The 25,464-nt window shown below is 43.9% G+C and overlaps 1 protein-coding gene across 2 annotated transcripts; it reads left to right on the top strand.

The window, feature by feature from the left end:
- Positions 1–734: 734 nt before the first annotated feature.
- On the top strand, positions 735–25,380 carry wbp2 (WW domain binding protein 2). Of its 2 annotated transcripts, none has more exons than XM_030754979.1 (8): positions 735–1,116; positions 2,207–2,315; positions 2,515–2,650; positions 2,738–2,830; positions 2,917–3,066; positions 3,159–3,281; positions 22,042–22,118; positions 23,997–25,380. In XM_030754979.1, exons 1-8 carry the CDS (start codon positions 1,058–1,060, stop codon positions 24,042–24,044), a joined length of 795 nt encoding a protein of 264 aa, XP_030610839.1. In that variant the 5' UTR covers positions 735–1,057; the 3' UTR covers positions 24,045–25,380. The 2 variants fall into 2 exon arrangements, with proteins under 2 accessions (XP_030610839.1, XP_030610840.1); XM_030754980.1 differs by having other exon boundaries at positions 738–1,116; positions 2,917–3,063.
- Positions 25,381–25,464: the final 84 nt, after the last annotated feature.

Consider the following 25,464-nt stretch of genomic DNA (forward strand, 5'->3'; position numbering starts at 1 on the left):
TCTTCTGTGGAACCAGCTCCCAGCTTGGATTCAGGAGACAGAAACCCTCTCTATTTTTAAAGATTAGGCTTAAAACTTGTCTTTATGATCAAGCTTATAGTTAGGGCTGGATCAGGTGACCCTGGACCCTCCCTTAGTTATGATGTAACAGGCCTAGGCTGCTGGGATGGGGGTAGGGGTGGTCCCATGATACACTGAGTATTTTCATTCACCACTTTTTAGTGTGTTTATACCTCACTCTGCATTTAATCATTAGTTATTATTAATCTCTGGCTCTCTTCCACAGTGTCTTTTGTCCTGTCTCTCTCCCCTAATCCCCCAGTTGACATGACTGCCCCTCCCTGAGCCTGGTTCTGCTGGAGGTTTCTTCCTGTTAAAAGGGAGTTTTTTTCCCACAAGTGCTGCTCATAGGGGGTCGTTTTGACTGTTGGGTTTTTCTCTGTAATTATCCCTTACAATATAAAGCACCAGGCGGGTGTTTGTTGTGATTTCCCGCAATATAAATAAAGTTGAATTGAATTGAATCAGCCAAACATCACGTTAAGTAATAGAAAACAATTTTTGATAATTGTTTCAGTTTCTTTTCTACTAATATCTGACTGTAGTGCTAACTATAGCGCCACGGTTTGGCAAGCTGAAAGTCTTATGTAAGTGGTCATTTTCCAGCATTATTATTGGAAGTGCTGTCTGTACTGCAGCCGTTGTAGAACCCTGTAGAACTTTCTCTTAATACATCATCTTGCGTCGCTCATTCAAACATCATTCAGTCACAGACATTTGATCTTCAGTGTTTCAAAAAACATTTTAAATATCGACCTGAATATTTTTTCAGACCTAAATTTCACTAAACCGACTTTTTAAAGGGGGCGTTACGTCACCCCGTGGGCGTGTCACACGTAAGGCGGAAGGGCAGGTGCAGTAACCTCAGCAGCCTCCGTATCACAACAACCGTTATCAGCGCGGGGGAAAGGCTGCAGAGAGGCCTGTGGATACGTTTTCCTGCTTGCCTAACACAGTCTTTTAATCTTTTTTTGAGACATCCTGGAGGGCCGTCGCCATGACTCTGAATCAGAACCACTCGGAGTCCGGCGGTGTCATCATCAACAACAGCGAGAGGTAACGTCCGTTAGCGGCGGTTAGCTAGCGGTTACCGTTCACCGGACTGGGATAAGTTATCCGCTCTCTCTGGGGCGAGCGTCACGCCAGACTCATTCAAAAATAATGTGGTTCTGACATTTCATGGAGATACTTTACATATCAGCAGCTTATTAGTCTTATTCGGTTAATACACGCGCGCACACAGTAAACACTGCATTGAAATTCTAACTTTTAGCGTTTGGTAGCTTTTTGTTACATACAAAAATATTTCTAAAAGCTTGAAGCAACCGTTGGGCTTTCATTTTTGACTCCAGTTTCATTTTTACAAAGTGCCTTATGGCTTATGGTGTCATCATATAATCCGAATTGAAGAGTAGCTCCTAATCAATGCAGGACGACAGAAAATAAACCCCCACATGGTTCACGACCAGCACGGCTATAATTATTATTTTATCGCCATATTTCCTAATGTAATATTCGCTGCGCATTTTACACAACCGGGTCTCGAACTTTTAGCCCAAATATGGCCTTCAGCCTGTTATATCATCACCGCAGGCTTCACGTGGGATTACATAAATGTTTTTTTTTATTTTTAATGTTTTAATAAGTCCAACATATCGAGGATGAGACGTTATTTAGCCTTTTTGCAGGAGTAGCTGAGCATATATTGCAGTGCAGTAGTGCTGCGTAGCCCCTCAGCCTGTAGAGTCTGCACTCTGGCCTGCTCTGTGGTGAAATATTTGTTTTGTTTATTTCATCCGGAGCAAATGTCATCAGTTTGCATGAGACAAAATCACTGACAGATTCTTCTGGAAGATGCTGCAGAGTAACGATAAACCCATTAGAGCTTACCCAGAACCTGTAGTAAGCTCTGTCACTAGATGGCAAGTAAGCATAATCCTTTGCTTATAGTACTTTGTACTAAAGGCAATGGACAGTGAGTCAGTAACCCAGTGAGCTCATTTTTAAGCCTTTCAGATGAAAGTAGGTCAAAACCTCATACAAAAATTGTAGGTTTTTATTTTGATGCACATAAAAAAATGTTGGATAAACTCTCTTTTTTTCCAATCAGCTATTTCCAGTGTCTTATTTCTGTTTCTGTAACTAGTGTGCTGATGAACCATGATAATGTGGAGCTTGTTTTTTGTGATGCGGAGAGGCTGCCCGAAGCCTTCAGAAAGAGCAAGAAGGGCAGCATCTACCTGACTCCATACAGGGTGAGTGACAACACCCACAACTCTTAACTCTTTGTTTACACAAAGCCTTTTGTTGGCATAATGGTGCCACAATTCACATACAGTACGCAACAATCTGCGGAACTCTATTATTATTATTAATAATGATAATAAGCTTAGAGCATAGTGTTTATAGTTCGTAGGGGAGTAGCTGAGATGGTGCTGTTTCTTTGACTCCCAGGTGATCTTCCTGGCTAAAGGACGTGATGCACTGCAGTCTTTTATGATGCCTTTCTACCTGATGAAGGGCTGTGAGATCAAACAGCCTGTCCTGGGGGCCAATTACATCAAGGGCACCATCAATGCAGAACCTGGAGGTAGGTGCACCCTTTCTCTGTGGGGCTGTAATCGTGCACGGACACGCAGCATTTTGTGTCTATGAGACTGTTGACTCTCTTTCCCAGGTGGTTGGGAGGGCAGTGCTACGTTCAAGCTCATCTTTGCTTCTGGAGGAGCCATAGAGTTTGGACAGTACATGTTGCAGGTTGCAGCTCAGGGTATGCTAACAAAGCAACACAAATAAAACTGTACAATTCCTGTTATTTTATGGAATTATTAATTGATTTACTGCCTCTCATTTCAGCATCCAGAGGTCAGCCTGTGACTCCTGGCTTTGGTGGGTGCCCCTACATGGCTAATGGGGCCTACGCTTACCCTCCCCCCCCTGCCAATGGAATGTACCCAGCAGGACCTCCACCTGGATACTCCTACCCTAACCCTCCTCCTCCAGGTAGAAAGTGGAGTTGTCATCAGTTTAGTTCCACATCTCCTCAAAGTGTTCATAGCAGCTGGTCTAAACTGCAACACTCTGCCCTTGCACTACAGATGGATTCTACCCCACTCCTCCAGCGTTTGATGCCTCTGCAGCATACATACCTCCACCTCCTTATTCTGCTCCTCTGGGTCAGCAGCCACCACATGATCCAGACCTCCCCTCCTCAGCAGCAGGTGAGACTCTCTGATAGAGGGGCTCTGATTTCAGCTAGCTGATGTTCACTTCAGCTGCAGCCTAAATAAAAAGCATCATGCTAACCCAGCATAAGTGTAATTAATACCCAGTATAATCCTGTACAGGGCTAACACAGAGAGACAGACAACCATTCACACCTATGGACAATTAACCTAACCCCACTAACTGCATGTGTTTGGACTGTGGGAGGAAACTGGAGTACCCGGAGAGAACCCACACAGACATGGGGAGAACATGCAAACTCCACACAGAAAGGTGGATTTGAACCCACACCTTCTAGCTGTGAGGCAACAGCACCTCACAGCCACCGTGCTGCCCCACCCAGAATAATATAAATTAAAGCCGCAAGCGGCGATGAGCGGGCCCTCGCACCCGGCGCGCGTCGACCCCTGGCGCGCTCCAGCCAAGCCGCGCGTCGACCCGTGGCACGCTCCAGCCGAACCGCGCTCGGAGGTTCTCGCAGACGAGAGAGTAGCTGGCTCACCCGGCTGCTGACGGCTCAGCAGGCTAGCCGTACTTCGCGTCGATCGTCTCCCGCTTCCACTAGGTGGCGTCGGTGAGTGCCCACTAATTAATATGTCACAATGCTCTATGTAATGCCTGCAGCCATCAATGAAACTGTAATGACCATAGGATGATGAGTATCAGTGTCCTACTGATTTCCTGTTGCCACTAGGTGGCGTTATGAGTGTGAAACAAAGCTGATAGAGGGGTGTGTCCGGTCTCCCTTACCCTCCCATTAAGCCTGTGAAGTTTGAGGCAGATCGGACAATGTATGTCAGAGATGTAACAATTTGGTGCACTGTGGTATATGAGTAAAATCCCACATTTAGAGGGTTGCTACGGCAACACCGTTCAATATTCTACAAAACCATGAATATCTTTTGATGGTCTACTTGTGTAGATGATCTGGAGCCATTTTGGTGTGACTGGATGAAAAGCTGTAGTAGAAGATGATTCAAATAGCAGGCCTGAAAAATGTGAAAAATGCTGCAAAAATGACACCTTAATTAGAACATGTCAGGCTTCCTGTTGGATTTCGGCTATCGGTCCAAGAGACTTTTTTGTACGTCTTAGGATGTTACTTCAGCATGCACGATTTCAGGTACACAGACCAAGCACTGCCCTGGGGCTGATGTTTAGAACCTATCTGGGCCTGAAATGGAAAAAAAGTCCAAATTCAGAGGGTTGCTACGGCAACACCGTTCAATATTCTACAAAACCATGAATATCTTTTGATGGGCTACTTGTGTGGATGATCTGGAGCCATTTTGGTCTCACTGGGTCAAATGCCCTAGGAGGAGTTGAGGCAAAAAGGCCTGAAAAAGGCGAAAAATGCTGCAAAAATGACACTTTAAAGTAAACGTGGCTGACTTCCTGTTGGGTTTGGGCTATCGGTCCAAGAGAGTTTTTTGTAGATGTTAGCATCTTACATCAGCAGGCACATTTTCAGGTACATAGAGAAAGCACAGCCCAGGGGCTGATGTTTAGAATCTCTGTGAATTTGAAATTGAAAAAAGTCCAAATTCAGAGGGTTGCCATGGCAACACCGTTCAATATTCTACAAAACCCTGAATAACTTTTGATGGGCTACTTGTGTAGATGATCTGGAGCCAATTTGGTGTCACTGGGTGAAATGCCCTAGGACAAGTTCGTTCAAATAGCAGGCGTGGAAATCGCAAAAATTGACACCTTCAATTGAAGATGGCCGACTTCCTGTAGGGTTTAGGGTATGGGTCCAAGAGACTTTTTTGTACGTCTTAGTATGTTACATGAGCATGTACATTTTCATACATGTAGATAAAACGTAGCTCCGGGGCTACTCAAAAAACTTGCTATTTTAAGATATTCCGAGCTGCCACTAGGCGGCGCTCTAACGTTTATGGACTTTATGCATATGAGTGTGTTCAGGGCAGCATGCTTATCACACCACTGAAGTTTGAGCCAGATTGGGCAAGTTGGCTTTGAGTTACAGCCATTTTTGTGTTCATGGCGAATCATCGAACTTTGCCGTCCCATAAGGGTCACGCCCTTTTGTCAAAAACTCACAGTTTTGAAAACACAGTAAGTCCAACTTCTTAAGGCTTTCCAGGTGAAATTTGAGATGGTTCTGCTAAACCACCTTGGAGCTGGACCTCCAAGTGTAAAATATGACATTTCCTGTTCCCACTAGGTGGCGCTGCGACTGATATTAAATATTGTCATATGTATGTGTTCAGGGGGGCACCCTCATCCTACTGGAGAAGTTTGATGCACATTGGATCATGTAGGTATGAATGAGAGGCAATCAAAATTTCATGGCGAATGATCAAAGTTCAAAGGGGCATAAGGACCCCTCCCCCTTGGCAAAAACTCACCATTTTCGAGATTTAGATTCCCCTGGGGGTGTAGGTTAGACAAACCAAATATGAAGATGATAACGTGGTAAAACCTCTGAGTTATTAGAAAAAGTGTGAGGGCTGCAAATCGCCAAATTTGCATAATTAATTCAAAATGGCGGACTTCCTGTTGGGTTTAGGGCATGGCTCCAAGAGGATTTTTTGTGCGCCTGGACATGATATACATGTGTATGAAGTTTCATTCATGTACGTGAAACACAGCGGTGGGGCTCCAGTTTAGGGGGCGCTAGCGAGCCATTTGGGCGCGCCCTTGCCCGAGCCCATTAAAACACTTAAATTTTCACCAGGTGTGATGCATGTGCAAAGTTTCATGAGTTTTTGAATATGATAAAGCCCCCAAAAAGCCAATTCATTTGCCTGAATAATAATAAAAATAAAAAAAATAATAAAAATTAAAACCGCAAGCGGTGATATCGGGCCCTCGCACTCCGCGCGCGTCGACCTGTGGCGCTCGTCGACCCGTGCCGCACTCGGAGGTTTTGTGATCGTGATGGGTCTCTAGAAAGTTGAATTCTTTTATAGGAAAAGGTATCTTTTGCTCTCGGCATAGACGCAATGGAATATTTGGGGGTGTGGTCACGGCTCCAGCATGCAAAATAGGGCATGGGTCTGATTGACTTTTTTGATGGGCTGTTTGTCTAGATGATGTGGAGCCAATTTGGTCTCACTGGGTGAAATGCCCTAGGAGGAGTTCATTCAAATAGCAGGCCTGAAAATGGCAAAAATTGACACGTTCAATTGAAGATGCTGGACTTCCTGTAGGGTTTGGAGTATGGCTCCAAGAGACTTTTTTGTATGTCTTAGGATGTTACATGAGTGTGCAAAATTTCAGAGCTGTAGATAAAATGTAACTCAGGGGCTAGCTAAAAAACATGGTATATTATGATATTTAAAGCTGCCAGTAGGGGGCGCTCTAACGTTTATGGACTTTATGCATATCAACGTGTTCAGGGCAGGAGGCTTATCAAATAGATGAGGATTTTGTAAGGAATGGTGAAAGATATTTCATGTATTTCAGAGCAAAACTAATTCTGTGGACGGTCATACAAATTTTCATTTGCTTCTGTAGGGGGCGCTATTGCGCCTACAGTCTTGAATCTGTAGTTATGGATTCAGCCTGGGTGTGTACATGAGTGATTAAATTTTCAGCCTGATCAGACAAAGCATGTGCGAACAAGTGCACAAACAATTTTGGTGGTGAGGGAGAAAAACGAAGGCCAACTTCAATGGCCTGGTGTGATAAGGCCATTTAATATTTTGTAAAGATTTCCACAATATTTGATGGGCTCCTTGTGTAGATGATGTGGAGCAAATTTGGTCTCACTGGGTCAAATGCCCTAGGACAAGTTCGTTCAAATAGCAGGCATGGAAATGGCAAAAATTGACACCTTCAATTGAAGATGGCCGACTTCCTGTAGGGTTTGGGGTATGGGTCCAAGAGACTTTTTTGTACGTCTTAGGATGTTACATGAGCCTGTACATTTTCATACATGTAGATAAAACGTAGCTCCGGGGCTACTCAAAAAACTTGCTATTTTAAGATATTCCGAGCTGCCACTAGGCGGCGCTCTACCGTTTATGGACTTTATGCATATGAGTGTGTTCAGGGCAGCATGCTTATCACACCACTGAAGTTTGAGCCAGATTGGGCAAGTTGGCTTTGAGTTACAGCCATTTTTGTGTTCATGGCGAATCATCGAACTTTGCCGTCCCATAAGGGTCACGCCCTTTTGTCAAAAAGTCACAGTTTTGAAAACACAGTAAGTCCAACTTCTTAAGGCTTTCCAGGTGAAATTTGAGATGGTTCTGCTAAACCACCTTGGAGCTGGACCTCCAAGTGTAAAATATGACATTTCCTGTTCCCACTAGGTGGCGCTGCGACTGATATTAAATATTGTCATATGTATGTGTTCAGGGGGGCACCCTCATCCTACTGGAGAAGTTTGATGCACATTGGATCATGTAGGTATGAATGAGAGGCAATCAAAATTTCATGGCGAATGATCAAAGTTCAAAGGGGCATAAGGACCCCTCCCCCTTGGCAAAAACTCACCATTTTCGAGATTTAGATTCCCCTGGGGGTGTAGGTTAGACAAACCAAATATGAAGATGATAACGTCTAAAACCTCTGAGTTATTAGAAAAAGTGTGAGGGCTGCAAATCGCCAAATTTGCATAATTAATTCAAAATAGCGGACTTCCTGTTGGGTTTAGGGCATGGCTCCAAGAGGATTTTTTGTGCGCCTGGACATGATATACATGTGTATGAAGTTTCATTCATGTACGTGAAACACAGCGGTGGGGCTCCAGTTTAGGGGGCGCTAGCGAGCCATTTGGGCGCGCCCTTGCCCGAGCCCATTAAAATACTTAAATTTTCACCAGGTGTGACGCATGTGCAAAGTTTCATGAGTTTTTGAATATGATAAAGCCCCCAAAAAGCCAATTCATTTGCCTGAATAATAATAATAATAATAATTAAAACCGCAAGCGGTGATATCGGGCCCTCGCACTCCGCGCGCGTCGACCTGTGGCGCTCGTCGACCCGTGCCGCACTCGGAGGTTTTGTGATCGTGATGGGTCTCTAGAAAGTTGAATTCTTTTATAGGAAAAGGTATCTTTTGCTCTCGGCATAGACGCAATGGAATATTTGGGGGTGTGGTCACGGCTCCAGCATGCAAAATAGGGCATGGGTCTGATTGACTTTTTTGATGGGCTGTTTGTCTAGATGATGTGGAGCCAATTTGGTCTCACTGGGTGAAATGCCCTAGGAGGAGTTCATTCAAATAGCAGGCCTGAAAATGGCAAAAATTGACACTTTCAATTGAAGATGCTGGACTTCCTGTAGGGTTTGGAGTATGGCTCCAAGAGACTTTTTTGTATGTCTTAGGATGTTACATGAGTGTGCAAAATTTCAGAGCTGTAGATAAAATGTAACTCAGGGGCTAGCTAAAAAACATGGTATATTATGATATTTAAAGCTGCCAGTAGGGGGCGCTCTAACGTTTATGGACTTTATGCATATCAATGTGTTCAGGGCAGGAGGCTTATCAAATAGATGAGGATTTTGTAAGGAATGGTGAAAGATATTTCATGTATTTCAGAGCAAAACTAATTCTGTGGACGGTCATACAAATTTTCATTTGCTTCTGTAGGGGGCGCTATTGCGCCTACAGTCTTGAATCTGTAGTTATGGATTCAGCCTGGGTGTGTACATGAGTGATTAAATTTTCAGCCTGATCAGACAAAGCATGTGCGAACAAGTGCACAAACAATTTTGGTGGTGAGGGAGAAAAACAAAGGCCAAATTTAATGGCCTGGTGTGACAAGGCCGTTTAATATTTTTTAAAGATTTCCACAATATTTGATGGGCTACTTGTGTAGATGATCTGGAGCCAATTTGGTGTCAGTGGGTGAAATGCCCTAGGACGAGTTCGTTCAAATAGCAGGCGTGGAAATCGCAAAAATTGACACCTTCAATTGAAGATGGCCGACTTCCTGTAGGGTTTGGGGTATGGGTCCAAGAGACTTTTTTGTACGTCTTAGGATGTTACATGAGCCTGTACATTTTCATACATGTAGATAAAACGTAGCTCCGGGGCTACTCAAAAAACATGCTATTTTAAGATATTCCGAGCTGCCACTAGGCGGCGCTCTAACGTTTATGGACTTTATGCATATGAATGTGTTCAGGGCAGCATGCTTATCACACCACTGAAGTTTGAGCCAGATTGGGCAAGTTGGCTTTGAGTTACAGCCATTTTTGTGTTCATGGCGAATCATCGAACTTTGCCGTCCCATAAGGGTCACGCCCTTTTGTCAAAAAGTCACAGTTTTGAAAACACAGTAAGTCCAACTTCTTAAGGCTTTCCAGGTGAAATTTGAGATGGTTCTGCTAAACCACCTTGGAGCTGGACCTCCAAGTGTAAAATATGACATTTCCTGTTCCCACTAGGTGGCGCTGCGACTGATATTAAATATTGTCATATGTATGTGTTCAGGGGGGCACCCTCATCCTACTGGAGAAGTTTGATGCACATTGGATCATGTAGGTATGAATGAGAGGCAATCAAAATTTCATGGCGAATGATCAAAGTTCAAAGGGGCATAAGGACCCCTCCCCCTTGGCAAAAACTCACCATTTTCGAGATTTAGATTCCCCTGGGGGTGTAGGTTAGACAAACCAAATATGAAGATGATAACGTCTAAAACCTCTGAGTTATTAGAAAAAGTGTGAGGGCTGCAAATCGCCAAATTTGCATAATTAATTCAAAATGGCGGACTTCCTGTTGGGTTTAGGGCATGGCTCCAAGAGGATTTTTTGTGCGCCTGGACATGATATACATGTGTATGAAGTTTCATTCATGTACGTGAAACACAGCGGTGGGGCTCCAGTTTAGGGGGCGCTAGCGAGCCATTTGGGCGCGCCCTTGCCCGAGCCCATTAAAATACTTAAATTTTCACCAGGTGTGACGCATGTGCAAAGTTTCATGAGTTTTTGAATATGATAAAGCCCCCAAAAAGCCAATTCATTTGCCTGAATAATAAAAATAATAATAATAATAAACGAAGCAATTACAATAGGGCCTTCGCACAGTTCGTGCTCGGGCCCTAAAAATAATAATAATAAACGAAGCAATTACAATAGGGCCTTCGCACAGTTCGTGCTCGGGCCCTAATTAAAGCCGCAAGCGGCGATGAGCGGGCCCTCGCACCCGGCGCGCGTCGACCCCTGGCGCGCTCCAGCCAAGCCGCGCGTCGACCCGTGGCACGCTCCAGCCGAACCGCGCTCGGAGGTTCTCGCAGACGAGAGAGTAGCTGGCTCACCCGGCTGCTGACGGCTCAGCAGGCTAGCCGTACTTCGCGTCGATCGTCTCCCGCTTCCACTAGGTGGCGTCGGTGAGTGCCCACTAATTAATATGTCACAATGCTCTATGTAATGCCTGCAGCCATCAATGAAACTGTAATGACCATAGGATGATGAGTATCAGTGTCCTACTGATTTCCTGTTGCCACTAGGTGGCGTTATGAGTGTGAAACAAAGCTGATAGAGGGGTGTGTCCGGTCTCCCTTACCCTCCCATTAAGCCTGTGAAGTTTGAGGCAGATCGGACAATGTATGTCAGAGATGTAACAATTTGGTGCACTGTGGTATATGAGTAAAATCCCACATTTAGAGGGTTGCTACGGCAACACCGTTCAATATTCTACAAAACCATGAATATCTTTTGATGGGCTACTTGTGTAGATGATCTGGAGCCATTTTGGTGTGACTGGATGAAAAGCTGTAGTAGAAGATGATTCAAATAGCAGGCCTGAAAAATGTGAAAAATGCTGCAAAAATGACACCTTAATTAGAACATGTCAGGCTTCCTGTTGGATTTCGGCTATCGGTCCAAGAGACTTTTTTGTACGTGTTAGGATGTTACTTCAGCATGCACGATTTCAGGTACACAGACCAAGCACTGCCCTGGGGCTGATGTTTAGAACCTATCTGGGCCTGAAATGGAAAAAAAGTCCAAATTCAGAGGGTTGCTACGGCAACACCGTTCAATATTCTACAAAACCATGAATATCTTTTGATGGGCTACTTGTGTGGATGATCTGGAGCCATTTTGGTCTCACTGGGTCAAATGCCCTAGGAGGAGTTGAGGCAAAAAGGCCTGAAAAAGGCGAAAAATGCTGCAAAAATGACACTTTAAAGTAAACGTGGCTGACTTCCTGTTGGGTTTGGGCTATCGGTCCAAGAGAGTTTTTTGTAGATGTTAGCATCTTACATCAGCAGGCACATTTTCAGGTACATAGAGAAAGCACAGCCCAGGGGCTGATGTTTAGAATCTCTGTGAATTTGAAATTGAAAAAAGTCCAAATTCAGAGGGTTGCCATGGCAACACCGTTCAATATTCTACAAAACCCTGAATAACTTTTGATGGGCTACTTGTGTAGATGATCTGGAGCCAATTTGGTGTCACTGGGTGAAATGCCCTAGGACAAGTTCGTTCAAATAGCAGGCGTGGAAATCGCAAAAATTGACACCTTCAATTGAAGATGGCCGACTTCCTGTAGGGTTTAGGGTATGGGTCCAAGAGACTTTTTTGTACGTCTTAGTATGTTACATGAGCATGTACATTTTCATACATGTAGATAAAACGTAGCTCCGGGGCTACTCAAAAAACTTGCTATTTTAAGATATTCCGAGCTGCCACTAGGCGGCGCTCTAACGTTTATGGACTTTATGCATATGAGTGTGTTCAGGGCAGCATGCTTATCACACCACTGAAGTTTGAGCCAGATTGGGCAAGTTGGCTTTGAGTTACAGCCATTTTTGTGTTCATGGCGAATCATCGAACTTTGCCGTCCCATAAGGGTCACGCCCTTTTGTCAAAAACTCACAGTTTTGAAAACACAGTAAGTCCAACTTCTTAAGGCTTTCCAGGTGAAATTTGAGATGGTTCTGCTAAACCACCTTGGAGCTGGACCTCCAAGTGTAAAATATGACATTTCCTGTTCCCACTAGGTGGCGCTGCGACTGATATTAAATATTGTCATATGTATGTGTTCAGGGGGGCACCCTCATCCTACTGGAGAAGTTTGATGCACATTGGATCATGTAGGTATGAATGAGAGGCAATCAAAATTTCATGGCGAATGATCAAAGTTCAAAGGGGCATAAGGACCCCTCCCCCTTGGCAAAAACTCACCATTTTCGAGATTTAGATTCCCCTGGGGGTGTAGGTTAGACAAACCAAATATGAAGATGATAACGTCTAAAACCTCTGAGTTATTAGAAAAAGTGTGAGGGCTGCAAATCGCCAAATTTGCATAATTAATTCAAAATGGCGGACTTCCTGTTGGGTTTAGGGCATGGCTCCAAGAGGATTTTTTGTGCGCCTGGACATGATATACATGTGTATGAAGTTTCATTCATGTACGTGAAACACAGCGGTGGGGCTCCAGTTTAGGGGGCGCTAGCGAGCCATTTGGGCGCGCCCTTGCCCGAGCCCATTAAAATACTTAAATTTTCACCAGGTGTGACGCATGTGCAAAGTTTCATGAGTTTTTGAATATGATAAAGCCCCCAAAAAGCCAATTCATTTGCCTGAATAATAATAAAAATAATAATAATTAAAGCCGCAAGCGGCGATGAGCGGGCCCTCGCACCCGGCGCGCGTCGACCCCTGGCGCGCTCCAGCCAAGCCGCGCGTCGACCCGTGGCACGCTCCAGCCGAACCGCACTCGGAGGTTCTCGCAGACGAGAGAGTAGCTGGCTCACCCGGCTGCTGACGGCTCAGCAGGCTAGCCGTACTTCGCGTCGATCGTCTCCCGCTTCCACTAGGTGGCGTCGGTGAGTGCCCACTAATTAATATGTCACAATGCTCTATGTAATGCCTGCAGCCATCAATGAAACTGTAATGACCATAGGATGATGAGTATCAGTGTCCTACTGATTTCCTGTTGCCACTAGGTGGCGTTATGAGTGTGAAACAAAGCTGATAGAGGGGTGTGTCCGGTCTCCCTTACCCTCCCATTAAGCCTGTGAAGTTTGAGGCACATCGGACAATGTATGTCAGAGATGTAACAATTTGGTGCACTGTGGTATATGAGTAAAATCCCACATTTAGAGGGTTGCTACGGCAACACCGTTCAATATTCTACAAAACCATGAATATCTTTTGATGGGCTACTTGTGTAGATGATCTGGAGCCATTTTGGTGTGACTGGATGAAAAGCTGTAGTAGAAGATGATTCAAATAGCAGGCCTGAAAAATGTGAAAAATGCTGCAAAAATGACACCTTAATTAGAACATGTCAGGCTTCCTGTTGGATTTCGGCTATCGGTCCAAGAGACTTTTTTGTACGTCTTAGGATGTTACTTCAGCATGCACGATTTCAGGTACACAGACCAAGCACTGCCCTGGGGCTGATGTTTAGAACCTATCTGGGCCTGAAATGGAAAAAAAGTCCAAATTCAGAGGGTTGCTACGGCAACACCGTTCAATATTCTACAAAACCATGAATATCTTTTGATGGGCTACTTGTGTGGATGATCTGGAGCCATTTTGGTCTCACTGGGTCAAATGCCCTAGGAGGAGTTGAGGCAAAAAGGCCTGAAAAAGGCGAAAAATGCTGCAAAAATGACACTTTAAAGTGAACGTGGCTGACTTCCTGTTGGGTTTCGGCTATCGGTCCAAGAGACTTTTTTGTAGATGTTAGCATCTTACATCAGCAGGCACATTTTCAGATACACAGAGAAAGCACAGCCCAGGGGCTGATGTTTAGAATCTCTGTGAATTTGAAATTGAAAAAAGTCCAAATTCAGAGGGTTGCCATGGCAACACCGTTCAATATTCTACAAAACCATGAATAACTTTTGATGGGCTACTTGTGTAGATGATCTGGAGCCAATTTGGTGTCACTGGGTGAAATGCCCTAGGACAAGTTCGTTCAAATAGCAGGCGTGGAAATCGCAAAAATTGACACCTTCAATTGAAGATGGCCGACTTCCTGTAGGGTTTGGGGTATGGGTCCAAGAGACTTTTTTGTACGTCTTAGTATGTTACACGAGCATGTACATTTTCATACATGTAGATAAAACGTAGCTCCGGGGCTACTCAAAAAACTTGCTATTTTAAGATATTCCGAGCTGCCACTAGGCGGCGCTCTACCGTTTATGGACTTTATGCATATGAGTGTGTTCAGGACAGGGTGCTTATCACACCACTGAAGTTTGAGCCAGATTGGGCAAGTTGGCTTTGAGTTACAGCCATTTTTGTGTTCATGGCGAATCATCGAACTTTGCCGTCCCATAAGGGTCACGCCCTTTTGTCAAAAACTCACAGTTTTGAAAACACAGTAAGTCCAACTTCTTAAGGCTTTCCAGGTGAAATTTGAGATGGTTCTGCTAAACCACCTTGGAGCTGGACCTCCAAGTGTAAAATATGACATTTCCTGTTCCCACTAGGTGGCGCTGCGACTGATATTAAATATTGTCATATGTATGTGTTCAGGGGGGCACCCTCATCCTACTGGAGAAGTTTGATGCACATTGGATCATGTAGGTATGAATGAGAGGCAATCAAAATTTCATGGCGAATGATCAAAGTTCAAAGGGGCATAAGGACCCCTCCCCCTTGGCAAAAACTCACCATTTTCGAGATTTAGATTCCCCTGGGGGTGTAGGTTAGACAAACCAAATATGAAGATGATAACGTCTAAAACCTCTGAGTTATTAGAAAAAGTGTGAGGGCTGCAAATCGCCAAATTTGCATAATTAATTCAAAATGGCGGACTTCCTGTTGGGTTTAGGGCATGGCTCCAAGAGGATTTTTTGTGCGCCTGGACATGATATACATGTGTATGAAGTTTCATTCATGTACGTGAAACACAGCGGTGGGGCTCCAGTTTAGGGGGCGCTAGCGAGCCATTTGGGCGCGCCCTTGCCCGAGCCCATTAAAATACTTAAATTTTCACCAGGTGTGACGCATGTGCAAAGTTTCATGAGTTTTTGAATATGATAAAGCCCCCAAAAAGCCAATTCATTTGCCTGAATAATAATAAAAATAAAAATAATTAAAGCCGCAAGCGGCGATGAGCGGGCCCTCGCACCCGGCGCGCGTCGACCCCTGGCGCGCTCCAGCCAAGCCGCGCGTCGACCCGTGGCACGCTCCAGCCGAACCGCGCTCGGAGGTTCTCGCAGACGAGAGAGTAGCTGGCTCACCCGGCTGCTGACGGCTCAGCAGGCTAGCCGTACTTCGCGTCGATCGTCTCCCGCTTCCACTAGGTGGCGTCGGTGAGTGCCCACTAATTAATATGTCACAATGCTCTATGTAATGCCTGCAGCCATCCATGAAACTGTAATGACCATAGGATGATGAGTATCAGTGTCCTACTGATTTCCTGTTGCCACTAGGTGGCGTTATGAGTGTGAAACAAAGCTGATAGAGGGGTGTGTCCGGTCTCCCTTACCCTCCCATTAAGCCTGTGAAGTTTGAGGCAGATCGGACAATGTATGTCAGAGATGTAACAATTTGGTGCACTGTGGTATATGAGTAAAATCCCACATTTAGAGGGTTGCTACGGCAACACCGTTCAATATTCTACAAAACCATGAATATCTTTTGATGGGCTACTTGTGTAGATGATCTGGAGCCATTTTGGTGTGACTGGATGAAAAGCTGTAGTAGAAGATGATTCAAATAGCAGGCCTGAAAAATGTGAAAAATGCTGCAAAAATGACACCTTAATTAGAACATGTCAGGCTTCCTGTTGGATTTCGGCTATCGGTCCAAGAGACTTTTTTGTACGTGTTAGGATGTTACTTCAGCATGCACGATTTCAGGTACACAGACCAAGCACTGCCCTGGGGCTGATGTTTAGAACCTATCTGTAAGTGAAATGGAAAAAAAGTCCAAATTCAGAGGGTTGCTACGGCAACACCGTTCAATATTCTACAAAACCATGAATATCTTTTGATGGGCTACTTGTGTGGATGATCTGGAGCCATTTTGGTCTCACTGGGTCAAATGCCCTAGGAGGAGTTGAGGCAAAAAGGCCTGAAAAAGGCGAAAAATGCTGCAAAAATGACACTTTAAAGTAAACGTGGCTGACTTCCTGTTGGGTTTGGGCTATCGGTCCAAGAGAGTTTTTTGTAGATGTTAGCATCTTACATCAGCAGGCACATTTTCAGGTACATAGAGAAAGCACAGCCCAGGGGCTGATGTTTAGAATCTCTGTGAATTTGAAATTGAAAAAAGTCCAAATTCAGAGGGTTGCCATGGCAACACCGTTCAATATTCTACAAAACCCTGAATAACTTTTGATGGGCTACTTGTGTAGATGATCTGGAGCCAATTTGGTGTCACTGGGTGAAATGCCCTAGGACAAGTTCGTTCAAATAGCAGGCGTGGAAATCGCAAAAATTGACACCTTCAATTGAAGATGGCCGACTTCCTGTAGGGTTTGGGGTATGGGTCCAAGAGACTTTTTTGTACGTCTTAGTATGTTACATGAGCATGTACATTTTCATACATGTAGATAAAACGTAGCTCCGGGGCTACTCAAAAAACTTGCTATTTTAAGATATTCCGAGCTGCCACTAGGCGGCGCTCTAACGTTTATGGACTTTATGCATATGAGTGTGTTCAGGGCAGCGTGCTTATCACACCACTGAAGTTTGAGCCAGATTGGGCAAGTTGGCTTTGAGTTACAGCCATTTTTGTGTTCATGGCGAATCATCGAACTTTGCCGTCCCATAAGGGTCACGCCCTTTTGTCAAAAACTCACAGTTTTGAAAACACAGTAAGTCCAACTTCTTAAGGCTTTCCAGGTGAAATTTGAGATGGTTCTGCTAAACCACCTTGGAGCTGGACCTCCAAGTGTAAAATATGACATTTCCTGTTCCCACTAGGTGGCGCTGCGACTGATATTAAATATTGTCATATGTATGTGTTCAGGGGGGCACCCTCATCCTACTGGAGAAGTTTGATGCACATTGGATCATGTAGGTATGAATGAGAGGCAATCAAAATTTCATGGCGAATGATCAAAGTTCAAAGGGGCATAAGGACCCCTCCCCCTTGGCAAAAACTCACCATTTTCGAGATTTAGATTCCCCTGGGGGTGTAGGTTAGACAAACCAAACATGAAGATGATAACGTCTAAAACCTCTGAGTTATTAGAAAAAGTGTGAGGGCTGCAAATCGCCAAATTTGCATAATTAATTCAAAATGGCGGACTTCCTGTTGGGTTTAGGGCATGGCTCCAAGAGGATTTTTTGTGCGCCTGGACATGATATACATGTGTATGAAGTTTCATTCATGTACGTGAAACACAGCGGTGGGGCTCCAGTTTAGGGGGCGCTAGCGAGCCATTTGGGCGCGCCCTTGCCCGAGCCCATTAAAATACTTAAATTTTCACCAGGTGTGACGCATGTGCAAAGTTTCATGAGTTTTTGAATATGATAAAGCCCCCAAAAAGCCAATTCATTTGCCTGAATAATAATAATAATAATAATAATAAACGAAGCAATTACAATAGGGCCTTCGCACAGTTCGTGCTCGGGCCCTAATAATAAAAATAATAATAATAATAAACGAAGCAATTACAATAGGGCCTTCGCACAGTTCGTGCTCGGGCCCTAATAAACGAAGCAATTACAATAGGGCCTTCGCACAGTTCGTGCTCGGGCCCTAATTAAAGCTGCAAGCGGCGATGAGCGGGCCCTCGCACCCGGCGCGCGTCGACCCCTGGCGCGCTCCAGCCAAGCCGCGCGTCGACCCGTGGCACGCTCCAGCCGAACCGCGCTCGGAGGTTCTCGCAGACGAGAGAGTAGCTGGCTCACCCGGCTGCTGACGGCTCAGCAGGCTAGCCGTACTTCGCGTCGATCGTCTCCCGCTCCCACTAGGTGGCGTCGGTGAGTGCCCACTAATTAATATGTCACAATGCTCTATGTAATGCCTGCAGCCATCAATGAAACTGTAATGACCATAGGATGATGAGTATCAGTGTCCTACTGATTTCCTGTTGCCACTAGGTGGCGTTATGAGTGTGAAACAAAGCTGATAGAGGGGTGTGTCCAGTCTCCCTTACCCTCCCATTAAGCCTGTGAAGTTTGAGGCACATCGGACAATGTATGTCAGAGATGTAACAATTTGGTGCACTGTGGTATATGAGTAAAATCCCACATTTAGAGGGTTGCTACGGCAACAGCGTTCAATATTCTACAAAACCATGAATATCTTTTGATGGGCTACTTGTGTAGATGATCTGGAGCCATTTTGGTGTGACTGGATGAAAAGCTGTAGTAGAAGATGATTCAAATAGCAGGCCTGAAAAATGTGAGAAATGCTGCAAAAATGAAACCTTAATTAGAACATGTCAGGCTTCCTGTTGGATTTCGGCTATCGGTCCAAGAGACTTTTTTGTACGTCTTAGGATGTTACTTCAGCATGCACGATTTCAGGTACACAGACCAAGCACTGCCCTGGGGCTGATGTTTAGAACCTATCTGGGCCTGAAATGGAAAAAAAGTCCAAATTCAGAGGGTTGCTACGGCAACACCGTTCAATATTCTACAAAATCATGAATATCTTTTGATGGGCTACTTGTGTGGATGATCTGGAGCCATTTTGGTCTCACTGGGTCAAATGCCCTAGGAGGAGTTGAGGCAAAAAGGCCTGGAAAAGGCGAAAAATGCGGCAAAAATGACACTTTAAAGTGAACGTGGCTGACTTCCTGTTGGGTTTCGGCTATCGGTCCGAGAGACTTTTTTGTAGATGTTAGCATTTTACATCAGCAGGCACATTTTCAGGTACATAGAGAAAGCACAGCCCAGGGGCTGATGTTTAGAATCTCTGTGAATTTGAAATTGAAAAAAGTCCAAATTCAGAGGGTTGCCATGGCAACACCGTTCAATATTCTACAAAACCCTGAATAACTTTTGATGGGCTACTTGTGTAGATGATCTGGAGCCAATTTGGTGTCACTGGGTGAAATGCCCTAGGACAAGTTCGTTCAAATAGCAGGCGTGGAAATCGCAAAAATTGACACCTTCAATTGAAGATGGCCGACTTCCTGTAGGGTTTGGGGTATGGGTCCAAGAGACTTTTTTGTACGTCTTAGTATGTTACACGAGCATGTACATTTTCATACATGTAGAGAAAACGTAGCTCCGGGGCTACTCAAAAAACTTGCTATTTTAAGATATTCCGAGCTGCCACTAGGCGGCGCTCTAACGTTTATGGACTTTATGCATATGAGTGTGTTCAGGGCAGCATGCTTATCACACCACTGAAGTTTGAGCCAGATTGGGCAAGTTGGCTTTGAGTTACAGCCATTTTTGTGTTCATGGCGAATCATCGAACTTTGCCGTCCCATAAGGGTCACGCCCTTTTGTCAAAAACTCACAGTTTTGAAAACACAGTAAGTCCAACTTCTTAAGGCTTTCCAGGTGAAATTTGAGATGGTTCTGCTAAACCACCTTGGAGCTGGACCTCCAAGTGTAAAATATGACATTTCCTGTTCCCACTAGGTGGCGCTGCGACTGATATTAAATATTGTCATATGTATGTGTTCAGGGGGGCACCCTCATCCTACTGGAGAAGTTTGATGCACATTGGATCATGTAGGTATGAATGAGAGGCAATCAAATTTTCATGGCGAATGATCAAAGGTCAAAGGGGCATAAGGACCCCTCCCCCTTGGCAAAAACTCACCATTTTCGAGATTTAGATTCCCCTGGGGGTGTAGGTTAGACAAACCAAATATGAAGATGATAACGTCTAAAACCTCTGAGTTATTAGAGAAAGTGTGAGGGCTGCAAATCGCCAAATTTGCATAATTAATTCAAAATGGCGGACTTCCTGTTGGGTTTAGGGCATGGCTCCAAGAGGATTTTTTGTGCGCCTGGACATGATATACATGTGTATGAAGTTTCATTCATGTACGTGAAACACAGCGGTGGGGCTCCAGTTTAGGGGGCGCTAGCGAGCCATTTGGGCGCGCCCTTGCCCGAGCCCATGAAAATACTTAAATTTTCACCAGGTGTGATGCATGTGCAAAGTTTCATGAGTTTTTGAATATGATAAAGCCCCCAAAAAGCCAATTCATTTGCCTGAATAATAATAAAAATAAAAAAAATAATAATAAAAATAATAAACGAAGCAATTACAATAGGGCCTTCGCACAGTTCGTGCTCGGGCCCTAAAAATAATAATAAAAATAATAAACGAAGCAATTACAATAGGGCCTTCGCACAGTTCGTGCTCGGGCCCTAATAATAAACGAAGCAATTACAATAGGGCCTTCGCACAGTTCGTGCTCGGGCCCTAATAAGAAATATTTTAACTGTCAATCATCCAGAGGTGTTCTTAGTGAGAGTAAAACATTTTTACTTTACATACTATCCATGTTTGGAAAGTATGGATAGATTTTTTTCCTCAAGATATTTGAACAAACCTTTGAGCCTCTTTGAAGCAGTGAGTACAGACACAGGTTAAGTGGAACCTGCCTTATTGGTTCCTCTGACATCGAGACTCTGCTGTTCTTTGCTGTTGTGTGGTGTCATCATACCAGGAACTCTAAAGAGTTCTCAGCCGTTTTCACACAGGAACTTAAATTTCCAGAGAATCAGGTGGGATTATTTACCACATTTGTCTTTTCTCACCTGTAATGGGCAGCAGAAATGGTCCAGTTCACATGTGTTCATAATATTGGAAGTGCTTTGTGTGGATTAGGTGAGTCAGCCTGCTGGAGGCAGGACACATGTTGCCTGTTTGCTGGCAGTAAATACACCTTGAATATTATCACACGGGCATAATCCAACATCATGCAGACTTTGTACTACGGAGCTTATGGTTAAAGACGAGCTAATGTCACATCCTACTGCAACACTGATCTCCAAAATATTTTAAACACTTTCCACCTGAAAAAAGCTGTGTGCAAGTTATGTAGATTTTATAATGCCATTTAAATATTTCCCTTTATTCAGGGCTGGCTGCCCCAGTAAAGAGTTTGATGTGAATTCACATCACAGCCTCTGTAAGTGATTCTGCAGCTGCTAATGTCTAATTGTGTGCAGCTACAATTTGGGGGGGCATAAATTTGTCCTGCACATGAAATGTGCCAAAAAAGGCCTTTGTTATCCAAAAATAGCATTTACAATATTTAAGTATGTTTCCATAAATTACAGTCACTGTAAAGGTTAAATACATCCCAGCAGACGCATTTTTTTACAGAAAGGTGCTCAAAGATGTCAGAGAAGGCAGTCAGACTGGAAAAGGCCTTTAAAAAGTGATTTCAAGGGTGCAAAGTTGGCATCTGATGCCAGAGAAAAATATCTTACAGCTTTTTCCAGTTTTGTAGGGCTTTGCCTACTTATGTGGAAGAACTCTGAACATTTCCAAACTCCGTAACATCTGGACTATGGTCAGGAGGCATTACAACTGAACGAGCTTAGTATAGTCACTTTGAGTTAACACGGTTTCTAAAGCAGACCATAAATTGAGGTGGAAAAAAAAAATACTAGAAAAAGAGTTTTTAGACTGTGACATTGATTTTAACCAAACACTCTTACATTAAAAATATCAGATAATCTGAAGAAAAATCTTTTCTCCCTTCATTCTGATCACACATCAAAGCTATTTTCTCACTCGGTGCTCTGCCGCCTCCTCTGCTCGCTGTTGCGCTCCCTCTTTTTGATAACATACATGTCTTTTTCCTTCCTCAGTGCACTGACCGTTGAACCTCCAGCTTGATTAGCACCTCTCATCTCATATATCCCAGGGATTAAAAGTAAGACCCATGTTTAGCTAATGTCCCCCTCCTTTGTCTCACGCTCTTTCCCAGCCGAGGCCAAAGCAGCCGAAGCAGCAGCGAGCGCCAGCTGTGCCACGCTGCCCCCTACACATGTGTACCTGCCACAGGTAAGCTGCCTGGATGTCCCCGCTTATAAATGTTTTTATTATTATTATTAAATGAGTCAAATACAGTGTAAGTATCGTCAGTCATCTTAATCGAGCGGCTGTGATGCTGTTTGAAATTCCATGTCTTATTGAATTGACCCATTCTTCCTTTAGGAGAGCAGTAACCGTTTGTGTGTAGGATAATAAGATAAGCTATAGTTATTTGCTTTTCATATATGCTTACCAGCCACTTCATTAGGTACACCTATTCAACTGCTCGTCAACACCAGCAGCTTATTGCATTTAGTCATGTTGGACATGGTCAAGATTACTGAAGTTCAAACTGAGCATCAGAATGAGGAAGAAAGGTGATTTAAAGATGGTATGGTGGTTGATGCTAGGTGGGCTGGTCTGAGCATTTCAGAATACTGGGATTTTCCCACACAACCATCTCTGGGGTTTACAGAGCATGCTCAGACAAAGTGTCCAGTGAGCAGCAGTTCTGAGTGAACATGCCTTGTTGATGTAGGAGGAGAAACTGAGGCTGCAGTTTGCACAGGCTCACAAAAATGAGACAATAGAAGATTGTAAAAATGTTGCCTGGTGAGTCTTGATTTCTTTTGTGAACTTTGGATGGTAGGGGCAGAATTTGGCATAAATAGATGAATGCATGGGTCATTCTGCCTTCAGGTTCTGGTTCAGGCTGAATCAGAGCCTGCTGGTCTGGTGGTGTGGGGGATGTTTTCTTGGCACACTTTGGGTGTCTTAGTACCAACTGAGCATCGTTCAAACACCACAGCCTACCTGGGCATTGTTGGGGACCATGTCCATTCTTTTATGACCACAGCCTGTCCATCTTCTGATAGCTGCTTCCAGCAGGATAAGGTCACAGAGCTCAGATCATCTTAAACTGGTTTCTTGAGTTCAGTGTACTCAGATGTTCTCCACAGTCATGATGGATCTTAATCCGGTAGAGCACCTTTGGGATGTGGTGGAACAGGAAATTTACATCATTGTTTCCAGCAACTTGTCAAACCCGTGAGTGAGGAATTAAAGTAGGTCGGAAGACAAAAGCGGGTCCAGCTCATTACTAGCAAAGTGTACCTAATGAAGTGGCCAGTGATTGTATGATGGTAAGCTTCTTTGTGCTTTGGACTTCAGGGCAGATTTTTAAAGCAATCTGAAGAGTTTTGCTCAGTATGAGCGCCTTTTAAAAGAATTTATCTACAGTTTTTACATATTTTATACCTAAAGATTAAATATCGATTTATTTTAATGCTACATTTAATGTAACAAACATTGAAATGTAGCGCTGTACAGAATAGATGTCAGCTTATTGGTAATTAAAATGGCATTGACAGTATATATTATCACATCAATGTTTGCACTGGGGAAGAAAACAAGTCAGATATTTTCCATAATTAAGATTTCATGTTATTCCCTGACACACAAAAAAGGGTAATTAATAACAAAAACATAGTAAAACAAACATAAATATTGGTGCAGCCATTCGCCAGTTTATTTTAAACATGGATGTCTGCCGGTGAGGTCAGAAATGTTCCCTCCCCTCCAGTGTTTGTTTTGTCTCTTTTCTTCGGTGGTGCAGAAACAGGAAGTAGAACCCGTTGATAGATCCGCCTGTCAGATCCTGAAATTTCAGACACAGCAGTAAAAAAAAAAAAATAGATCTTAAAAGTTTCTGTGTTCACAGACAGGAACTGTGCACAAAGTGTCTGCAGAGAAATGATTTTACTGGATTAAAGACCAGCTGTTTGCCTCAGCTTCTCTCTCAGTAATCAAAGGCCACTGTGCATTCTTACTCTTCCACTAACAGTTACAATGTTTCACATTTGAAACAGCTGACTTTGGCCTCAAAGCAAAACTGTGCTCTTGTTCCAGGACAAGCCTCCTCCCTACTCTCCTCCAGAAGACAAGAAGAACCAGTAGACCTGCTCGATGTCTCCTTCTTTCCTCTCTTTGTCCTCTCTCCTCTTTCCTGCTGGATCACATCATTTCTCATACATTAACTGGACAGCAGGAAGGTGTGTGTGGGTGTGTTTTTTAAATTTTTTTTAACATTATCCATTTTTTCATCCTAGTCTCCCAGCTCATCTCCATTTTTATCTTAAACTCATCCCATTGCTTTCCTGCCTCGACCTGCATTCCTTGTAATGAGTCATATATTGTAATCGGCTTCATTCTTCTCAAATGCACTTTTACTCGATGTAAAGTAGCAAAGAAGAAGGATTGGTAGCAATCTTTGAGGGAGAACAGACTGTTCAGGTCAGTGATTAGAGGGTTTGGGGGCTTTGTAACCTGATGAGCTATTTTAGTATTTATTGCCTTGTAAGTGTCCCCAGGATCCTGCAGCCACCTTAAACTTTAAATTCAGCAGCAGTTATGATTTGCTGTGACTGTCTATAAACCTGCGCTCAGTTTAATGATAGTAAATACTTTGCTAACGTGTCCAGAGGCGAAATGAATGCAGTCTTTTATTTTTCTATTATTTGTGTGTACAGGCTTTTAATATGTAGACTTTTAAAATGAGATTATTTTGTCAAGAACACTAACCTAACGAAGAACTAGCTTTTGTAAAGATAGCGGGTCGCAGGGTGGCCCGATCTGCTTTGACATGTTCTGGCCGACGAGCGGCCCACACGGATTACAGCGGCGTTGAGCCGCAGAAGCGAATCCCTGATCCTGGATTAGAGCAGAGAGAGGACGGGCCGGGACTCGGAGGGACCAACTGCCAGGAGGGATTACCTTTATCGTGCTGCAAGAGCAGAGCAGTCACCCAATGATGTCACTTCCTGTTTTCTTACGCTTCTGAACGTTGGAGAAAACGCACGGTCAGGCTCACCGTCAGCCTGCTTCACCTTCACTTCATTTTTAACATTAGACACACAAACAGAACATCAGTGAACTCTTCTGTTTCTGCTTCCTGTGGTCGTGATCATTAGTCTTCAGTTTATGGTCCATCTATCTGATTTGAGGATCTCAGCATCTCATCATCTATTCTTCCTTCCTCTGTGGTCACTAATCTATATACAGTATCTGTGGCACATCTGCGGCTGATTCTTTGCACTTTTAGAATGCTATGCATTGGGTTCCTGTACGCTCCGTCACGGCTGTGTGTAAAATACAAATAAAGCTCTGTATTTAATTCAAACTAATTTATTGTATAATTAACAGCTCAAGTAAGAAAACAAGGCATGATCAACTAATGCATGTATGCATTGGACTGGATTTTAATAAATGAATTCAGAACTGTCTCTTTATTTCAGTATTGCTATCACATGATGGTGAGTTTTAATATGCCACAGTACAGTGCATTAGCATTTCTGACAAACATAAGCAACAGTCAGCA

This window comes from Archocentrus centrarchus, chromosome 19 (genome assembly GCF_007364275.1).
Source record: "Archocentrus centrarchus isolate MPI-CPG fArcCen1 chromosome 19, fArcCen1, whole genome shotgun sequence".
Classification (NCBI taxonomy): domain Eukaryota; kingdom Metazoa; phylum Chordata; class Actinopteri; order Cichliformes; family Cichlidae; genus Archocentrus; species Archocentrus centrarchus.